Source organism: Paramisgurnus dabryanus, chromosome 22 (genome assembly GCF_030506205.2).
Source record: "Paramisgurnus dabryanus chromosome 22, PD_genome_1.1, whole genome shotgun sequence".
NCBI classification, from domain to species: domain Eukaryota; kingdom Metazoa; phylum Chordata; class Actinopteri; order Cypriniformes; family Cobitidae; genus Paramisgurnus; species Paramisgurnus dabryanus.
The window spans coordinates 10,267,261-10,289,121 of NC_133358.1; the positions used below are offsets into that span (position 1 = coordinate 10,267,261).

General features: G+C 37.8%; 1 protein-coding gene and 1 long non-coding RNA gene across 3 annotated transcripts in view; one reads left to right on the forward strand and one right to left on the reverse strand.

Annotated features, from left to right (window-relative positions):
* Window positions 1–1,067: 1,067 nt before the first annotated feature.
* The window catches only part of sugct (succinyl-CoA:glutarate-CoA transferase), a 154,727-nt gene continuing 133,933 nt past the window's right edge, over window positions 1,068–21,861 (forward strand). For both annotated transcript variants that reach the window (XM_065294740.2, XM_065294742.2), the window contains exons 1-6: window positions 1,068–1,198; window positions 1,698–1,749; window positions 1,854–1,927; window positions 2,264–2,349; window positions 2,435–2,485; window positions 2,730–2,850. In XM_065294740.2, the coding sequence (XP_065150812.2) occupies window positions 1,081–1,198; window positions 1,698–1,749; window positions 1,854–1,927; window positions 2,264–2,349; window positions 2,435–2,485; window positions 2,730–2,850 (502 nt within the window). In that variant the 5' untranslated portion in view covers window positions 1,068–1,080. The remainder of the gene's footprint in view (window positions 1,199–1,697; window positions 1,750–1,853; window positions 1,928–2,263; window positions 2,350–2,434; window positions 2,486–2,729; window positions 2,851–21,861) is intronic.
* On the reverse strand, window positions 7,450–11,377 carry LOC141281379 (uncharacterized). Its single transcript, XR_012335673.1, has 4 exons — window positions 11,190–11,377; window positions 9,555–9,632; window positions 8,623–8,700; window positions 7,450–8,188 (listed from the first exon to the last, which is right to left on the reverse strand). It is a non-coding gene; the product is annotated as an uncharacterized lncRNA (long non-coding RNA).

A 21,861-nucleotide genomic window follows, 5' to 3' on the forward strand; every position in this document is an offset into this window, starting at 1 on the left:
TATGCGGACACGCCCACCATTGGTACATCCATGTGTGGGCGTGGTCCTATACATGTAACTGCGTTGTTGACTAATATGATATAGGTAAAAAATTATTTAAAGTATAAACAGGAACGTCTGTTATCACATTTTAATATTAGTTAATCTTTTCTAATCTACATGCAGTGATTTATTGATGTCGAATAGCTATATATTATATATTGGAGTTGGCTAAGACTGGTTAACACTTTTTTTGACCAAATGTCATACAACTATAATGAATTTTATAAAGAAGATATGTGAAGCAATTGGAACAAATAACCAGGAGCAAGTTGTCAGATGGTCATGGGAATATCAGTGCACGCACACTAAAAAGATGCAGATTTTTATATTTATTGTGACACCTGCTGGTCAGAGATTGATAGTGCGTACATTAACACAACGATAAAATTCAATCTGGGTCCTGTACTTGACAAAAGTTTATCGAATTTAAATAGTTTATTATTATTAGTTCAATTTTTTTTAAAGTTTATCAGACTATGAAAACAAACAATAAATAAAAGAAAAGGTAAATGCACCACAGAGAATGAGCAATCCAGAAATTATCAAAACCCAGTTTCATGTAGAATGTTAAACATGGTATAGATAAAAATAGGTAAAATATATTTGTCAATTACTACTAAAAAAAGAATAAAACATTCACTACAGCGGAATTGGAATTATGAGCAGTTTGGAGCGGGGGTTCACTGCGCGTGCGTGCAGACTGCAGCTCAACCAACCGTTAATGAATAATGTGAGTCCAATGTCTGAAGAAAGGCTGGAAATTTATGTCTAACCGATTCAGTGCTGACTCGAGAACATTTAATAATGGTCACTGATGTCAAACGAGATTTATTATAAATAGGTCTGTTCGAAAATATGCAGCGCTGCGCATACAGTTAATCTCATGACATCACACAGTACCGCGAGAGGGATTCAAAAGAACATTTTCGAATCGCTCTCGCGGTACTATGATGTCATGCACAAATCAGTCTGCGTTTAGTATGAACCTAGCTAATGTGTGGAGGCGGGACTTTGCGCTTTGACGTTGCGCTTGAAAAGATGTCGGGGAACGCTGTCATAAGAGTTTTACCTCAGTTAACCAGAACGTCAACGTTTCTACAGCCCATTAAGACCAAGAATGTGAATATAAGAAGACCATTCACTGCCGAACTGCAAGGTAGTTGTCAACCTGCATTCAAACCGAATGTAATTCTGTGAACTGTTTAAAGAAGAAGCACACACGTGCGCAGATTAAACTCTGGTCATGTAGTGCTTACAAACCAATTTTAGTGGTCGTGTTTAAGTTTTTTATTATTTTATTTATTTATTTAGAAGAAATAGTATAAACACCTCCGTGGAATGCATACGCAACGCATTGTGGGTCTAAAAATCCGTGCGTACACACGCCGGTAATAACGTACTGTATATGTAGAATACACTGTAAGTAACTGTTTATAAAGAGTCTACCAGATGCACAAAAATAGGATATGATATTATGTACTATAAATTAGTATAAAATATATATATTTTAAATTATAAACAGATCTATCTTTCTATTCACCCATTCAAAGATACCTACATACATACGTATATCTGATCTAACGTTATCTTGGATTTACAGTATATTTATTCCTTTATTAACTCATTCATATTCACTTATTTCTCTATTTATCCAGGTAAAGGTCAGGTAAGACCACTAGATGGCGTCAGAGTCTTAGATCTGACAAGGTATGACCTGCACATTCATTTTATGTTTATATTATTTGACACAAGCGATATAAAGTTTAGTAACTACATTCATCCATCTTGACAAATAACATTACTATGTGCAGAGTACTGGCAGGACCTTTTGCCACTATGATATTAGGAGATTTGGGAGCAGAGGTGATCAAAGTTGAACGACCAGGTAAGTCAGTATTAATATTAATAATAATATTATGTTTTTCAAAAGTCTTTGGTTTATGACTTCATACCTTTAAAGCTGTTGGGATAGAGTTCTTATTTTGACATCCCAATCCATTAGCTCCTCCTAACACGCTTGAGCCTTGCTGTATAATTGCAAGCATATTAAATTGTTTGACCAAACGTGTCTATAAAGCAAATATTTTGAGTTGGGTACTGCTATTTTCATGTTAAATGTCTGCATCGCAATACCATTTATCACATTAAATGCCACACATTTCCAACTTATGATTTGTTTTAAGTCTAGCATGTTTGTCTTTTGTACTCCATGATAACGTAGGCTCAGGAGATGACACAAGAGCATGGGGACCTCCGTTTGTGGGTGAAGAGAGTGCCTATTTTCTGAGTGTCAACAGAAATAAAAAGGTAGTAAATAAATATATCTTTCTGTACAGTTTTAATAACCTAACATAAATCCCTAAATCTCTTATTTATGATATGTTTCCTGCAGAGCATTGCTGTTAATCTTAAAGATCCAAACGGGACCAAGCTTGTAACAGAGGTACACCTTGACTCAGTTTGTTTTTCTTGGATATATTACATAACATTTGTTTTTTTAATATACAATCCCATGACACTGGTAGAAAAAAGCCAATGCCCTGGGTTTAATTTCCAGGGAAAGTAGTGTTGATAAACTGTATACCTATTCATCTACCATAAGTGTCTTTGTATTAAAACATAAATGTAAATGATATTTTTTTGGCTTATACACACTGTCTCTTACACTTCACTGTCTCTTTTGTTAGCTTGCCAAAGTCTGTGATGTTCTGGTGGAGAATTACTTGCCTGGGAAACTGAATGAGATGGGTCTTGGGTATGAGGAGTTGAGTGAAGTGGCCCCTCAGCTCATCTATTGCTCTATCTCAGGTGTCGCATCTGCTATTTAAGACTTCAGTTGCTTATAGTTTGAGATAGGGAACTTTTAAAGCCCTTATTCTCACATATTACACATTTTGTACTACGGAGATCTTGTGAAGAAAGGTAGGTGTAGAATTTTTGACTTGCGGGCAATATACATCCTAGCATCAGCATAGCTAACAACCAATTAGAACAACTTAGCAACAGAAAAGCCCTGGCAACCATCCACAATGCCCTAGCATGTTGACAGCGACCTTTGCATTGATAACCTAGTTTATATAACAGTAAAGTTGTTATAATTGTAAGTATGTGTCCTTGTCTGACATCCAGGCTAAAGTCTTATAATGCAGGGAGCTACACTGCGACCAAAATGGTCGCATATGCGACCTTTTGAACTGCCGTTGCGACCCTCATTTTTAATGGGTCGCAAATGTGCTACCTAATGTTTTAGACAATATGCTATGATTTACTATGAGCATTTATTAAAACAGAAATGTGGATCTTAAGAATACGTTTTATAACGTGCTCTGAGCCATCAACACGTTGGCTTCATTTTGCGTGAAAGCACGTCGTGTCTCTCCCTATCAGTGTGCGTTTGCGTGCTCAGCTGTTTCTCAATGAATTGGGTGGGACGCGACGCAAGCGCAGTGTCTTCCTTGTTTCTGAACTTGAGCAGAGGTCTTTCTTCACTGAGGACGCGGGACTCGTATGGTGCCGGGTTTATATTTTAAATGGTCTTTACTTTGGGTCCCAAGTCGGATTAATGTTGTGTTTATAACCCGAGTCGATCGGAAAACGGCCATGAGCGCTACCGCGCTAAAGCTCGAGTGCAGTTTCAGCGTGCCTCCGGTTTCTATGGCGATGGTTCTTGTTACGACCACGCGCTGCTTTTTCTTTCTCACATTTTTTTAATGATCTTATTATTAATTAACCATATATTTTCTAAAACCATATCCATATTAAGTTTGGACAGAGATTGTAGCAAAAAGCAATGCTAATGTCAAGCCAATTGCACTGAACGAGCAAAGCAATGTAAAGTCTGTCAACGGGACAGCAAGTAGACTTTTAAATCTGAAATAATGAGTGGATTAAGCTTTTTAAATCGGCAAGAGAGAAATAGAAAGATAGAGCAGAAGCAGTAAAAGTGCCTTTCTAATAGAAATTATAACCATTATAACATCAGTCACATTTATAATCTATAGACCTGCACTGTCTATTAATATACTATACATAGTATTGTATTATATTGAGTTTGATAAAAGGGGTCTAATTGCTTCATATATCAGTGCAAAAACAGTAAGTGTTTTCGTGGTGCTTTGACAAACAGTGTCAGCTTTGTTAATGGCAAAGAAAGTTTGGGGTGGTTAGATTAATGAAATATAATGTGAAATTAATATTAATTTTCAATGAATCAAAGTATTGTGTTGTGTCACACATTATTAGTTCTACGTCACATGTATAGTAGACCATTATTTGTCAGTGGGTAATAATTGCCCTTTTCACCGGCTACCACCACCAAGTAAATTTCAGATCTGTGGGAAACACTGCAACGTTTAAGAAAACAAGGCGGCATGTGGTTTAAAAGATGGCAAGTAAAATAAAAAGCATATCTGTATGCAATACAGTTTCATTATTGTTCATTATTATCCAGAGCGCCTTAATATAACTTGAAAAAAATATGTGCGACCAAATCATATTTTGCGCCAGTAACTGAAAAAGTTGGTAGCGCAAGTGCCACCAGTGGAAAAGGTTAGTGTAGTTCCCTGTAATGAATTATTTACAGGAAATGTATGCATTTGGCAGACGCTTTTAATTGGAGTTACTAAGGGGGCGATCACACAGAACGCATTTATGGCAGTCGCCTCGCGTATTGGCCGCCTCACGCGGCAAACGCTTTAACTGGAAGGTTCTGAGTGAAAAAGCGCCCAACGTCATACTTGTTTTTCCTGGAGGTCATATAGAGCTTCGGTGACACTTAACTTATTGTCCTGAATACAAGACGACCCTCATTATAAGACAACCCCCCCACCCTTTTGTACCTTTTGGAAAAATGCTTTTTAAAGACCTTTGTCAGTTATGAAGAAAATGCTTTTCATAAGTCAAAGAGGAACAGTTTGGTTCTCCATATTCTTAAATACATTTACTGAATTTAATAACAGTTAGCTAAGGCTGTCCATCTCATTGTAAAAAAACACAAAGCCTATTAAAATTTCGACTTTAATTACTCAGGTTGCTTCAATCCAGGTGAACTTGTTTATGTGTATTTGTCGCCACCTACAGTTTGTTTATAGAAAGACATTTCCGTGAAAGAAAACCTTCTTATATTATGGATAATACGGTATATATAATATTTACCATCAGGGTGAGAAACTTTCTTTCGTAAACTGTAGACATATCTGTGGTGGTCCTGCTTGTAACCCATAAATGCTTGTTTTCAGTTGCATGTTCCCTATGAAAAGGTCAATTTCACTTTACTGTGATTGTTTTTAATCACACTCATAAAGGAAGCAACTCTTAATTTGAAAATCTTTCTGTAGCAACACTAATCTGAAGCCCATGGGCATCGTCACCACACTTGCTGCAATGGTGATTGGTATCATGTGTCAGGCCCTCATAAGTCACACATGCTTACAAGATTCGCTTTGATTGTGGAAAATTCTGGATCATCTTAGACAATCATTTATCTTACACTCTTCAAGATGTCTTGTAGTGCTCGTATTTATTAGAAAAGCGATGCTGTTGTCATAAACCTGGGCCAGTGTGCAATAAAATATTTTTTACTGAGTTTTGGTGAAACTCTTGCATCTGGATTTAATAATGGTTAGCAACTGTTCAGATTCCTTTTCGGTGTTTTTAAATGAAAACTTAAAGTGCAAGTTAAATTATGAATTCAATCCACACCAAAACAATCGCTAATAATTTCTCTTAAATTTAGCACAATCTGGGGGAAAAATTCAAGGTCCTGAGAAGTTTTTAAAAATATATATAGATACAGTAGATACAGGTCATCAAAAGTGCTTGAATCTATTTTATGCAAGAAGTGTTCCGGAAAAAAAATATCCATATTATTCCGTGTAGTGTAGGATAATATCATAAAAAATCTAGACTTTTTAAGCACACGTGCTAAACTAAAGCAATAAGCCCCAAGAAGCAGTGGGTTACCAGTGCATTTTATAACAGCTAAGGGGCGTTGTTAGGCATGATGCGAAGCGGAGTACAACCAACACAGACGCAGCAAAGACACAATGAAAATATGATTTAAGACTGTGGGGTTTATTTTTATAAATCAACATTCATCTAAAATATACATTAACATTTATATCGTGCAACTGTTGAAGTGATGATCAAATGTGCTTGGAAGCATGCTTAACTCTTTCCTCGTCATTGTTTTTTTTTAAGTTGCCACCCAGTTTGATTTAATGACTTGCAGAAAAATGATCTTATTTAAATAAACATAAAATATCAAATGAAAGAACAGACCATCCGCTTTCAAACAACAACAACAACAAAAAAAAACGTTTCATCCTACCTTCATTTGTTCTCTTATCAGTTATCACTTCTTAAATTTTCAGCTAAAAGCGGAGATAATTCCATTTTTGTGAAGAACTTTTGTAAGAGATCAGATTCAGAGCCATCAAAACTTACACGTCACGCTAAATCCACCACAATGCTGTTGTGTCGAGTGAATGCGTCAGTGTTTAAGTTGGGTAAGATTGCCATCTAGTGGATAATAGCGGAAATATCAATTTAAGACAAAAACAACCCAGAGAAGGTTTTCTCTTTATTGACGAAATGACTCAACAATAGGGATGTAACGATACTTCGCAGTACGATACTTCGCGATACCAAAAAAAAAAAAAAAATGCCACGATGTTGCATCGTGCATGATGGGGATATTTATACGATGACGTTCTTTTAATTTTATTCGTTGACCGGTCAACACGTGATCTACTCTGCGCCAGCGTCACCTGTGCTTCACCGCAGTCACACAGACATCGCTTGAATCATTCGCAGCTTGAACTGAAGGTCAGCAAACATGACTTCGGTAGAAACAGAAACTGATATAGATAATGCCCCGTCATCTTTTAAGTCCAACGTCTGGCAGCATTTTGTTTTCATATCACTCGACGGGAATCTTAATCAATCGCACGGACGCGTACACGTACCAAAGCATGTCGAGACGCGCGCTTCTGTCCGTTCAGCTGCTCGTGCGCAGCTTTATACAAAAGTCAAGGTGATGCCACGCGATTGAGATATATTACACACTAAAAACTCCTGGGTCAAAAACAACCCATAATGGGTTATTTTTGACCCAACTCCTGGGTTAAAAAGGGACCAACTAATTTCTGGGTTATTTCAACCCAGAAAAATGGGTTATTCTTTTTGACCCAACTTCTGGGTTAAATACCTGACTCAACTTCTGGGTTAAAATAACCCAAAATTGTAGTTAATATAACCCAACTTCTGGGTCAAAAGAACAACCCCAATATCTGGGTGGAAAAACCCAGAAATTAGTAGATCCTTTTTAACCAAAGGTCAAAGATAACCTAAATTGTGTAACTATGCCTTATTTCAGAAAAGAAAAATTCAGACACTTACACACTTCAAGCAGTTTTAAATTTTTATTGGATTCAATTAAATTCTATATAAAAATGCACACTTGGACCTATTTATTTTAGGTCACACTGTAATAACATTAGAAAGGAAAAATAGAATAATAAACAACTCTCAAACATTTGACAACATTCAATAATTGGATTGAACTTGAGGCTTTAAGTCTTCAAACATTGGTTGTGTGCAGCTTGAGATCTCCCAGAGGGGAACGGCTTCGATTGCTGAAGGTATTCCACCAGTGCTGGCCGGTGACTTCTTTATTTGAGGACGCTCGATGCAAAGTTCATCACAACATGTATGTAGCTTGTCATGTGTGTGGTTTGTAATTTTAAAATATGTGTTCTGCCCATCGAGAGATCCTGTGTGCATCACGTGTCATGTCAAAATAAGTTCCTGCTGCAGACGCGTTTAAAGGGTTTATGATAAAACAGATGCTCGCGTTTGCCAGATACTCGCATAATCTCATGCATAATAGGAGTTTACTGTTAAGGAAGTGTCTGGCGTGTATTTTAGAAACATGAGCGTCTCTTTTATCATAAACGGTTTTGACGCGTGTGCAGCAGGCACTTATTTTGACAAAACACGTGATGCACACAGGATCTCTCGACACGCAGGACACATATTTTGGAAAAGGGAACCACACATGTGACAATCTGAACACTTATTTTGAATTAGCGCATCCTCTGATGAGCAGTCACGAGCCGCCACTGTATTCCACCATATTTGTTCCAACCTAAAACAGACAGAGACAGAAAGATATAAAGTGAATATTGTGTAGAACGTAAATTGTAAGCAAGATAATAGACTACCAGTTTGTGTTATAATGCTGATACTAACTGTACAAGGAAGCCAAATGAGCTGTGGTTCTTAATTGGTGTCTTCATTTTGAGTGGGTACAAGAAAATGTGGGTTGAGAACCACTGAGTAATAAAACTTAACATCTTTAACTTAACTTTTTAGTCAGATTGCTACCTTAGATGGCATCGCCCAAAACTGAAATACAACTGCGAGGAACCTTGAAGTTGTTTTTTTAAACCAGGATTCACCCTTTAGCTTCCACATGAAACATTTCCCTTGTATAGCCTTCTTTCACATGAACAGTATAGTTATAGAATTAAGAATATTCTCTCTCAGAGTGGTGCTGAAAAACTGGTCCATTGTACTTACAGACATTTGGTGTATGAACGCTGTCAGGGACTCTTCAGTGGAATGCCGGATAGTCTTCTTCTCAACCCTGTAGATGGCCTGTAAATGATGACAGAATTTTCATTTTTGGGTGAACTATCCCTTTAAGCCCTATTAAAGAAAAAGTATTTCAATATTTTACTATGTTCTTACCTTAACTTAGACGAAATAATACATCCTTTTTTCTATGCATGCAGTTCATCTTTGTACAGCGCGTTATTAATGCATTTAGTCTAGCCCCATTCATTCCTTAGGATCCAAACAGGGGTGAATTTAGAAGCCACCAAGCACTTCCATGTGTTCCCTATTTAAAGACTGTTACATGAGTAGTTACACGAGTAAATCTAGTGGCACTAAATAATTTTTTAAGCTGATAAAAATGAGAACTATATTGTATGGCGGAAGATCACTTAGTTTGCAGCACTTTGACCTCTGGTGCAGTAACATCATCACTCATCACACTGATTTTGAAAAAGATGAGAGAGTTCACAGGAGTGATGTTACTGCACCAGAGGTCAAAGTGCTGCAAACTAAGTGCTCTTCCGCCATACAATATAGTTCTCATTTTTTAATCCGCTTAAAATATCGTCACCTCTTATTTTGTGCCACCATACTTACTCGTGTAAATACTCATGTAACAGTCTTTAAATAGGGAAAACATGGAAGTGTTTTGTTGCTTCTAAATTCATTCCTGTTTGGATCCTAAGGAATGAATGGGGCTAGACGAAATGCTAACACATTCACGACATGCTGTACACGATGTACTGCACGCATTAAAAAGACTTTGATGTATTATTTTGTCTAAGTTGATGTAAAAACATAGTAAAATATTGAAAAACGGTGTAGTTTTCCTTTAAAGAAAAATGTTTAGGTATAGAGAGATGATATGAGGGCAATAAGAGTAAAAAGCTCACCTCAAAAATGTCTCTGTCAGCTCAAACAGCCGCCACTCAGTTAACTTGTCAGTGACAAAGCTGTCCATTTAAAAAGACCTGGAGAAAACATATAGAGGTTAGCAACAATTTGAAGACTTAACCTGCTTCTTTAAATCTCACTACTTCAGCCAGTAGAGCACTGTATAATATTATAAGCATGGTGCAGCTGGTAAACATAACTCAAAGCAACGCAACGGTTGGTTTTGCCGGTTGTTGATGAGTAACAGCTGTGAGTGATCACAACACGCTTAAGCAGCCACATCACAGGATAATAAGTGAACAGTGTCCCAATGTCAAGTGAGCTAAAGTCCTTACCAGTGCCCGAACCTGTGTACATGATAAACTGAGTCACGACCTCGGGAGCTAGGGAACGAAGAGACACAGGGTACAGTATGTGTGTGTACCGGCGGCGCCATTTTGCGTCTGTCTGCGGCGCCGAGCGCCATGTACATTAGTGATGGGTAAATGAAGCATCGAATCAAGCACCGATACTTCCCTTACTGTTTCGAACCATGATTCGAAGCCTCAACGAGGGTGTCGAAAACAGCGCCATCTTTTGGTTAATAAAACATATAGCACTTGCTTCTGGAAAAAGCTCCGTCAGTGAAGCAACAAGCTGATGAAATTCAGATGAATATTAATATTATGTGTACAAATAAAGCTTAGACAACATGTGTGTGAATGGTCAATATAATAAATGTATTTACTCATTAAAGGGTGGCAATAAATTCCAGTTTGAGTTAACATTCACATGATTCAATACTGTATTGTACAGAATAATGTTCACACGCACATAATAACACACGCGCACACAAGTATAAGTAAATACAATACTATATATACAATAGTATGTGGGACCAAAATGTGAATAAGGCAAATAACTCATAAAAAACCTCTAGAGTTCGAACCTTCTGACACGCAAAGCGAAGCGCGCACGTGACTGAGCAGAAAGTGAAGCTTCGTTTGTCATTGGTCACGTGATTTCAACGTTAACAACACAAGCTTCGAATCAAAGCTTCATCTGACACGCCCACTTTTGCTCGACACAAGCTCCGAAGCCTCGCTTCAAACGTAACATCACTAATGTACATAGTTTTAAATTTACACTTATTTGTCTCAAATTCGTCGTTTATGTATATACAGACTTCACCATGTGCTGTAATGTACATTAAATTTTACATTCATTTACAGAAATTAGCTACTTTCATGAAAATTGGTTGATATTGGATTTTCAGGTGATATCCTAAATTCATTCAGTTTACGGACGCTCTGAGGTAAAGTGTTCAGACTGCAGACTCAGCAACGATTGTATTTAATTATACAGTACAATCATAACATACTGATATATCTTAATTCCATAATGTCCTTAAACATAACAATATTGCTGGACATAATCTGAGAAAGTGCGGGATACCTCGAGTGGTCTTATATACGGCGCGGCGCTTCTCGTCCGGTGTTCCCCGTCCGGTGTTCCCCCTTAACCCCCTTAACGTTGCACGAAGTCATAGCTGCCCTACTTATCGTATTTTTACCGGTATTATAACAATGAGCTAAGCAACGGGGACATGGACACAGAAAGTTTACGTTACATTGACACTTAAAATACTTGCTTACCTTGAATACACAACGAAGAAGCCCAGGCCAAAACGGATCGAGCGCGCCGCGAACTCCGGTGACAGTTATTTCAATCGACTGTTGTGAGAAAATTCCAGAACAGCGGGGGGCGGGGCGTTAACCCAGAACATGGGTTAACCTTTGAAAAATAACCCAGAAACCCAAACAACCCAGGAATTGGGTCAAAATATTAGCCCTATAACCCAGAAAATGGTTACTCTCTGAAAAAAGAACCCATAATTTTAACCCAACACAAATAACCCAGAATATGGGTTGAAGAAATAACCCAGGAGTTTTTAGAGTGTATGAAAACATGACAAAACTAAAGTAAGTTCCTAAATAATATGATAATCTTATTTTGACTCGATCACTATTGACTCCTGTAGATGGACATCAGAAATGTTTTGTGCAAAGCAGGGAAAGGGAAGCAGAAATGAGAGATGATGAGTTAAGGGAGTTTAATCCTCACCCAGTCAGATCTCAAACATTAGAGGAAAAATCTCAAGTAAACCTTTGTCAAGTCTATAGAATTTCACTGGTGTGTTTATTTTCATAAATCAGTACCCAGCAACAGTGGCGCAGTGATACTTGTGATGTGGTCTGAAACGTGGGTTTACCGGGGTATTTTATCACGGCTTAGAACGCGTTTCAACCAATCAGAATGAAGAACCAGAACGAGCCGTTTTATAATGTTCCTTTTAAATGTTCATATCTACTGTATGCAAATGTTTATTCATACCGAAATGCTTTTTTGCATAGTTGTTTTTGACAAATGAAAACATCTCGGGTTACGTATGTAACTGTTGTTCCATGAGAAGGGAACGAGGCGCTGCGTCTCCCATGCCATACTTCCTACATCCCTGTAACGCTGTCTTTGGCATATTTTAGATAGCGATATACTTCCTGGCTCCCACGTCACCCTGTCTTTGTCGTTAAGCCTCACCATTGGTTGAATTTGATATATACATTCAGACGCACTTACCCTTGGAGGCGTCCCAAAGTGTCACCGCAGTGACGCAGCGCAAGTTCCCTCGAAAGGGAACTGTAACAATGTATCTTTAATGGTAACACAATGTAACCTTGCTCTCACTTGAATTTGAGGGTATTGGCCCTGGAAAGTCCTTGAAAGGTCCTTGAATTTGAAGTTAACAAAGGTGTGGGAACCATCTAGTCTCATGTCTCATGTAGAGGTCTCCCTTGTTGGCAGTGCTTAAAGCCCCAGTAGTCGATAATTTTATCACTTCAAACACACTGTGAGTATCATGGTGGCATATGTAAGAGTTTTTTTCCTGTGACAGTCATTTCTTCATGCTTCAAAACAGCTTGGATATATCTCTACACCATTGCCTTATTTAGTACACACGAATTTATGAATATGCAAATTAGTCCCCTCCTCTACTCAATCACACAGCTTGGACCATGGTTATGAATATGCAAATATGTACCGCTTCCACTTTTTTGCACTACATTGGACCGTAGATATATATATGTAACAGGTTAAAGCATACTGCATGTGTGAACATCACAGAAGCAAAGCTGAAGCAGCAGTGCTGCAATCATTTTAGTGCCGATGCAGCATCCATCCATAATATCTATAGCTCTATATACTACTAATCCACTCGTTCAACTGTGATGATGTGATTGGTTACATATTTGTGATATAGGAAACCAAGGCGATTTTAAACCGTAGGAATAAGACTGTCTTTGAAAAACTCCAGTTTTATGTAAAAATACTCAGCAGTGCTGTTAAATGATGAATTTTTACATGGTTTGTCTTAAATCTTATTTTTTAAAACACCACATAGACATATAAACAACAACAAAATTGTGATTTTCACCACAGGGGGATTTTAACATTTTATACAATCTTGTGTCAGCACTACAGTGACATCTCTTGTGGTTAGCAATGAAATGCACACAATGACTGAAGATTTTTTGTCAGCAGCTGTCTGTAACAATACAAATCACAGCCAAATTCCCATGTCTCACACTGCTTATAAAGATCTGGAGATGTAACCCACAAGACTTCATGAAATTGTGGATGGTGGACAGTTAAATTGGGATGATTTACTATGTTCATCCTGTGTTGTTGAATATTCCTCTTCTGGAAAGATCTCCCGCTTTTCCCTAAGTGTAAAATGAGTCTGGAATTTTTAGTTTTAACAAGTGGCCTTTGATTTTTCTGCCCAAAAAGTATTTTTTGCATAATTGTGCTCTTGTGCATTTTGCTGACTGTTTAGATTTTCCAGTACCTGTAGTCATCGGTTTTGTTTTTAGGATGATACAGTGTAGTTATAAAATAGAGGAAATGACTTAATGGTCATTTTTGTGGTCCATAAGTTCCTTAGAAGTGATTCTGGAGGCCATTATTTCCGAACTGCTCCCAATCCTTTTGTATTAAATTGAGAGATGTACTGTTGAGTAGTTTTCCCATGGTATGTAGATCACATTTATCAAACTGAAGGGTTGTCTGCATGACAAAACGGATACTTTTCATCTTTGCTTTTTGCTCATGGTTTGCAACTGAGGACAGCAGTGTGAACTTGATCTGACCCGACTTGAAAATGTGGTTGTCGGATTTTAGCATGCATAAGAGCCAGTTTCCATGAATAGGATACAGATGGATTTTCCCATTACTTTTAAAGATTAAAAGGCTCAAATAAAATCATAATTTATAGAATACTGTTAATATTATGAGATTTTTTTATTATTTAGTGAATCAAAATTAATATATGCTATTACACAAGGTGGGGACCCATAGATCTCATAGACAAATATACATAAATGTCACAATCGACCGCTCCATTTATGTGTATCAAGGGACAACCTTATGGTCTCTGGTGTGAGGTTCTGACTAGATAAGATACAGCTATGGCCCAAATCCCATGAAATGTTGCGAAGCCAACAAGGAAGTGACTTAAACTGAAATTCATCGACTTGCTGTTATAGACTGGCTCCAAAAGAGAGTCAATCCCATAGACCCCCCCCATGTTAAAATGCCTAACTTTACAGCAGAAATAAATGTTTTTACAGTCTGCTAAAAAAAGTGTCTTTGGTCTATATAGCTAATTTTAACTGTGGGGGCAGTGAATTGTTTTTTCCTGATCCGTTTAAATTATATTAAGCCTTAAAGGTGACATAGAATGATTGAACGGGGTATTTATCCTTGTTCTGTGATGTGACATGTAGACAATTTTTTTTTGTTGGGGTCTGTAATACCTTAGAACAGGGGTTCTCAAAGTCCGGACTCCGGTCCGGATCCGGACCCGACGGCAACTTGATCCGGACCCGCGTCCACTTCATATTACAAGTGCATTAATTTCTACATTATTGATTAAATGTGTGCATTTGCTATTTTACGTGTAAACCATTCGTTTTTTTTTTTTTTTAGATTTTAGAGTATTCCTGGTCCGAAAATAAAACAAGTTATTTAAAAATGTCCTGTTTGACGCTGTAGCCATCACACCCAGATATTATGCACAGCTACTTCATATTCTACGGCTTTTGATCAGTCCTTACCAATCACTGTCGGTTTGAGTCGTTTAAAACATGCATTTAAAAAAGCAACACTCGTCAAACATAATCTTATTCATATTCTTTATTATCATGAAAATACCTGAAAAGGTTTGAAGAACAGTAATATAAATATATCCTTAAGACATTTCCTGGAGCTCCGTGTGTCTGGTTCTTCGTCTGCAGCGCATATTAAGTTTCTGCCCGAGAGCGCCCCCTGGCTTTTGGATGTAGCGGCATTTCACCATAACTCATTGAGAAGCAAGCATCATCAGCCAATATATAGGTGCACCCCTAATTTTGGTCAGGGTCTCAGCCTACCAACCACACTTTTTTTGCCATGGTTTATGCATATGATGGAGAACAAACTGTGCGATTTCTCTAATTAGGTATGTATTTTGCACCTGGTTACTTTTGGCATATTTCTTGTGTTTATTTTTTTTTTATTTACTTAAAATGCAAAATACACTTATTTTTTTCCCAAACGATTTGTGTTGATTTTTTTTATATAAACAAATGATTTACATAAAGTTTTTCCGGACCTATGACAATTATGGGAATTTAGATTTGGACCTTTGAATGTAAACTTTGAGAACCCCTGCCTTAGAAGCTTACTAAAAACCTCTCTCAGATAGCTCTATTAGGGTGGGGGGTTTTAAACAAGTGGTTTTGCACCTATTTGGCTCCACCTACTGGCTTAACTTTCAATCTCATTACTGATTGGCTGACTTTGCTGCCATCAAAAAATGTAGCCAATTATTTTAAAGTGGAGGGGCAGTGAGATGCCTGTGATGTCATAAGCATCAGTTTTTCAGATTGGGCCGTTTTCTGGCTGACATTTCTAAAAGAGGAATTTCTATGAGACTGAGATGTTTAGCATGTCTAGCACTTTTTGCATGTTCGTGAATGCGGGTAGACTACCATTATTCAACAAAGACAAGGTAAAAATGTTTTTTCATTCTCAGTCCCCTTTAAAGTTCTGCATAATTTAGGGCGTGACCACTTGAGTGACAGTTGAATAGCCACTTCTGTCACTACTGGCGAGCAAGGGGGCGTGGTTTCTGTTTTCACCAAACCAGGCACCTCAGGTCTACCCACGTATTGCAAAAATGCGCTGCCAAGATGGCAACGGCAGGCTCCTCCTGCTTTGGGCTTCAAAAAAGCTTTTTACAAACCTACGGATAATGTCACGGACACTACTTCCATATTTTTTACAGTCTATGATGTGTATGTATCTGCCATTTCGGAACTGTATACAGTTTGAGTGAAATTTTGCAGGATACCACAACATTGCAGAGCCTATTGACTGAATTGTTTTACGTATTATATGTTCATCAAATACTTCCACTTCAAATCCCCTTAATCCTGCATCAGACAACCGTTGATCACTTTTAAACTTGTGTTCCTTGTGAGTACTTGGACCCGAATACAACCGAATGTGTCAATCATTTGGATCAGAGCACCCCCTAATTTGTGGTTCACGGGGGGTGGCAGTGGCTCAGTGGTTCATGTAGGTTGTCTACAAACCGGAAGGTTGGTGGTTCAATCCCCGGCTCCACCTGACCAAGTGTCGAGGTCTCCTTGAGCAAGACACCTAACACCAGTTGCTCCCGACGAGCTGGATGCGCCTTGCATGGCTGACACTGCCGTCAGTGTAAGAATGTGTGAGTGAATGAGTGAATGTGAGGCAAATTGTAAAGTGCTTTGGATGGCCATTGGTCTGTTAAAAAGCGCTATATAAATGCAGTCCATTTACCATTTTTACATTCTGACTTTTATCATTTGCAATGTCAATCCCAGACTCATCTTGCATCTTTAGTGATTTTGCAACTGTCTCTTGTGAAATAATTTTTTTAGAAGGGAAGGTTTTACCAAAAGCCTTGCATGCTCTAAGAGGATTTTGCTGTAAAAGACAGTCAAATTTGTTAAACTCTTTTGACCTTCTAAGGTGAACAGAACAGTTTTTCAAGTTTCAGTACCAGTACCTAGTACCTACATCACTAATGTAATTATTAGGGCTGTCAAAATTAACGCCTTAACGCAAATTCATTTTAAAGCCACTAATTTTATTAACACGATTAACGCAACACGCAATTTCTGTTTGACCCTTGGTCTAGCCCACAGCTGGATGAATTGAGATGCAGCAAGTGACTCGCACTGTCTAGATGAGTCTGAGGTTTTCATAAAAATAAAAACATTAAGCTCTCGTCTAGCGAATCCAATGCTCTAAATGGTCATAAAACATCTAAAATGATCTTTATCTGTACGTTTCCTGAGAGGTGAAGAGCAAAGATGCGTCTTTATTCATTTGCTCGTATTGGTTTTGTTTTTAAAGCATGCAGAAATGACAGAAAATAGACTGCAGGACTTGCTTGATGTTAAAAAAGTTATTAAGAGAGATAAAGTTTGGGACCTGATTGATGTTAAAAGAGTTTTTAAAGGATAATTCCTGTTTTAAACACTTTGAGTCTCATTTCTGGTTTGTTTTGGATGAACTACAGTGATGGACACAGAAATTTTGACAATGGGTCATCTTTTTGACTCGTTTAGAAGGGTCTCTTGACTGCTTCAGAATGGAAGTCAATGGCCATGCACAAACATGTCATTAAAACAACACTTAACGTTCATTTTTAAAACTGTACTACTCACCGAGTGGTTCATGGTGTTCGTTGATGATTAAAAACAAATATATTGGCGCAATGTATGATTTCAATCCGTGTTATTTGCTATAGTGGAACTATTTTTTTCAGATACCTCACAACCGCATATATACTTCCGCTCTATATTTGAGTCTGAAGCGTTAGCACACTCGGTGTGCCTGTCACGCGTCCTGCGAGAACAGCATTAGTGAAACAAAGCACAAGAGCAATACTTTTAATAAGGTAGCCTAACATTTTTCTAACAAACAAACATTCCCGTATCAGAAATAAGCAGCACAGTAATTACTGACAATGTAAAGGGTAGGCTATTTAAATAAAACAAGGAAAATAAATGAACGAAGTTCAACAAACTGTAATAAAACGGTAGCATACTTTCCAAATCAAGTTTATTTATAACACTTACACCATCCAATATGTTTTTTTCATCAGCAGAACAATAAAGAAGATATTTTGCAGAAACCCCAGTGCTCCGTCATGCAAGTCAACCGATCCGTACACTTTAAGAGCTAAAGCATATATATCCAATACAACAGTAATCCCCCATAACTCCGTGTGACATATTGAGGTCTTGTGAAGCAAATCAATCAGTTTTTGCAAGAAACGGAACGTTATTTACAACACTATTAGCGTGAATGCCAAAGCAGGAAGCGCGCTTTCCGTTCGAGGCGATCTCTTCCATTGGTGGCGTTTGGTGGCTGTTGGCTATGGATGTTGGTCTCTCTGCGCCACCTATAGTGTGGGAGCGCGAAGCGCACTTCCTGCTTGGCAAAAGCTCTGCATTAACGCTGTAAAATATTTAAATATATATTCGAATCTCAAAACTGAAAATCGAATGTCAACCCACGGAACGAATATTCGAATATTCTGGTCCAGCCCTACAAATATGGGAAAAATTTCTTCTGAAAGAAACCGAGCGAAAAAACTACAACCACATGTAAACAGACCACTTTTCTGTTTCTCGGCGGCGGAGTGATATATCAGCGAGCAATGAGTCTTCCAAGAGAAGTCAATGGAATTTTACAAAATGCCAAATAAAACACAACAGAAACTGTATTTCGCTACACAACTTGTTTTAAATCATCAACGAACACCACGCAACAATCGGTGAGTAGCACAGTTTTGAAAATGAACGTTAAGTGTTGTTTAAATGACATGTTTGTGCATGGCCATTGACTTCCATTCTGAAGCAGTCAAGAGACGCTTCTAAACGAGTCAAAAAGTCAAGACACGACCCATTGTCAAAATTTCAGTGCCCATCACTGTAGTTCATCCAAAACAAACCAGAAATGAGACTCAAAGTGTTAAATACCGGAATTATCCTTTAAGAGTGACAAGACTCAAAAGCGATCTTCCTGATGCCTAAGTCTGAAGCGCTCACAAACACGCGAATGCGCAACCCCGATAAATATAGACATCTACACAAAATTACAGTTTTAAAAATAACTTTTTTGACAAGAATTCACGCAGGTATAATCTGTTATATCTGAAGTGAATGTTTGGTTAACTGTTAAACAATAAAAGAAAAACATATATTTAGCATATAATGATTTTGTTTTTGCCTTGGTAAACAGGAGTAGTTCTGTCATGTTTTATCAGATTCCAACAAATCATGCATTGTTTTCAAGTTTTTTAATGGAGAATGTTAAAATATAATTAACTGATTTTTGAAAATTTGCTCATCCCAACTCAATTTGCCAGCACAGGTCAAAAATGATTCAGCAGCAAACAGAAATGGAGAAAGAACAAGGTCTTCTAAAGGGAAAATCATATATAAAACTATGGCTGTTGGTTCTGTTGAAAATGTAAACAGGCTGTTGTAGACATTCATTTGCATATAGAATATATATTTGTCCAAATCCATGTTAATAAGAGCATTAAAAACATGAAAAATGTTAAATGTAGGTAAATTAAGTACAGATAAAAATTTGAGATTAATTTGCGATTAATCGCGAGTTAACTCATGAAATCATGCAATTTATCTAAATTAAATATTTTAATCGTTTGACAGCCCTAGTACTTATACTTCATATAGAATAAAAATAATGTTTTCTTTCTTTTATCCAGGCATTTTTTTAGGCTCTATGTGCAACAGTTGATCAAAATGCCTCGTTAATATTCTTGCAATAACTTTGTTTTAGTTACATTGGAAATTCGCACTGGAAGTCTTTTGCGGCTCTCTTGTTAAATGCAGCCAGCCTTTAAATCTTAGTCTTAGGAAAATATCATTACAAGTCTCCTGCGCCACCACATGAACTGTGATTAATTGAATACCGCAATCAGGAGTAAGGAAGCTATTCATTAATGCCTGGTTTGTACGTCACATCATATGCCGTAGTAGTTCTGCAGTCGTGCTTAATTTATTTGTAATGGCCATGCTGACAGTTGATTTATCGACTTGCTTTGGTTTATTGCGTCAGTCCTGACACAGTTGTGATCCAGTAGCAATTTGGGAGTGACCCATTTTGTAATTTGGCTCAACTGAGTCAGGAAACAGTGCTGCCTAACGTATACATTGTGATTGCTCCTGCCGGTCCCTGCGGAGGCTTGAAGCCATGACTTGGCAGGCTAAAACGTTTTAGATACGAGACATAATTTGCATTTTGCTCCAAAAACATGGAGTCCCACACATGGGAGATGAATCAAATGTTGACATCAGTGTTTTGAGGAAACTCTTGCGGGATCAGGGGATTTGCTGTGGCGGGTGCAATGATGATCGAAATTTGGCTTTGGGAGCGTTCGATTTTTCTAAAAGGTTATTCAAGTTTTCTTTCATTCCTCGAGGGTTGAAGTATTAAGTGTGCTTGTTATATGCATGAAATGTTCTTCCTCGTGTCAAAAAAATTATAAAAAATGCCGCAATTACACATCTCTTGGCCGACTGTCGTAATTCTGAGACAGCTGGATTTTTGGATGACCCAGTAGAACATAATGCTTTGATTGGAACGTCTGGTACACACCGTGCTTGATTCCCTTATCGGTTTACCTCATCTAAAGTGCTTGTTTAGTTAGTAGATTGTGTTTTTTGGCCTCTCTTGGTCACCCCTGTATATACTGTACTAACAAATCCACCGTAATACCTCTCAGATCTGTGTATTGGTTGTATTTTTCCAATGCCATATTTAAAGGTGGTTTTGATTTTTAAACTGTAATTATCAAGAGTACATCATGTCTGTTATGGTCCGTGCAGATATGGAATGAGTGTTTTCGGGCAAGACACGCACTGTCTAGTCTAGTTAACAGGCTAAGGTTAGTACGTGAGTTTGAAGATCAAGAACCACAGACTCCAGTCTCCCATTCCTCCTCTGGAGATGTTTAAGGTCTCCGTGGTCTTCCCCGTTCCACAGAAGCGTTAGAGCGCCATGCTTCGTTTTTATTATTGGGGTTTAATTTCTTTACAGCAAATTAAAGCAGATTAAATGGCGTCTGAGAGCGCCAGCTATTTTCAGCATGTGTACTTCATTAGATGGACCCCACACACCTAAATGTGCTGAGGTTTGGCATCGGATTCCTTTTACACTGTGTCACTAAAGTGGCAGTGGAGAAGCCTGGGAAATGTTTGATGAGCAGATCTGGGATTCTGTTAAACAGAAGATAATTTGATAAATGATGTTAACCACACAATTGATGGTACCCACTGATGGGTAAAGTACAAATCTATATATTTGATATGACCAATTATATAGTTGAGTTTACGTAAAAAATTATGTTACAGGTGTTTGATGTCACAAGGGTCTTGAAATGTTAATTGACATCAATGCATTTACAGTGTGAGGCTGTCAGGGTATCACTGTATAGTTGCTAGGCATACTGAATGATTTCAAGACACTGCTATCCAATGGTTAAGTTGCTCTGGGTGGTATCTAGGACATTGCAAGGTTATGACTAGGGTGTTCGGCTTTAACTCTTTCACTGCCAGCATTTTTTTTAAAAGTTGCCAGCCAACACTAGCATTTTTTTATGATTTTCACAAAAGTTAAATGCCTTCCAGAAAATGTTCTTCTTTAAATATATAAACATACAATATATCAAATTAAAAAAACAGACCCTCTGCTTTCAAACAAACAAACATCATCATACCTTCATTAGTTCTCTTGTAATCACCTCTCAAATATTGGTAGGTTTCTTTAAAAACACAAAATTTTGAGCAAAATTTTGGTGTCAAAATCGTGTTTACCGCGCCTAGTTTGCCGCTTGAACAGTTTGAATGCATTTGCGCGTGTAGAGCGAAATTAGACTCGCGGAAAAAGCAAGCATTTGACGCCCATCATAGGCAAAATCCGCTTCATGTGGGAGGGGCAAGTGCTATGCGGTTGTCTGTTTGCAAGATGGCTGATGTTGATCGTGCATTAGCGAGAGAGTTACCGGTTTGTATTTGGTAACCTTACTATAGGGGGAAAATAAACGGTGCAGGTCGATAAACGTCACCTGAGTCAAAAGTGAAATGTGTATTTACAACTTACCAGGTTGCCCAATGTCCTCATTGACACTCTTCCAAGCGA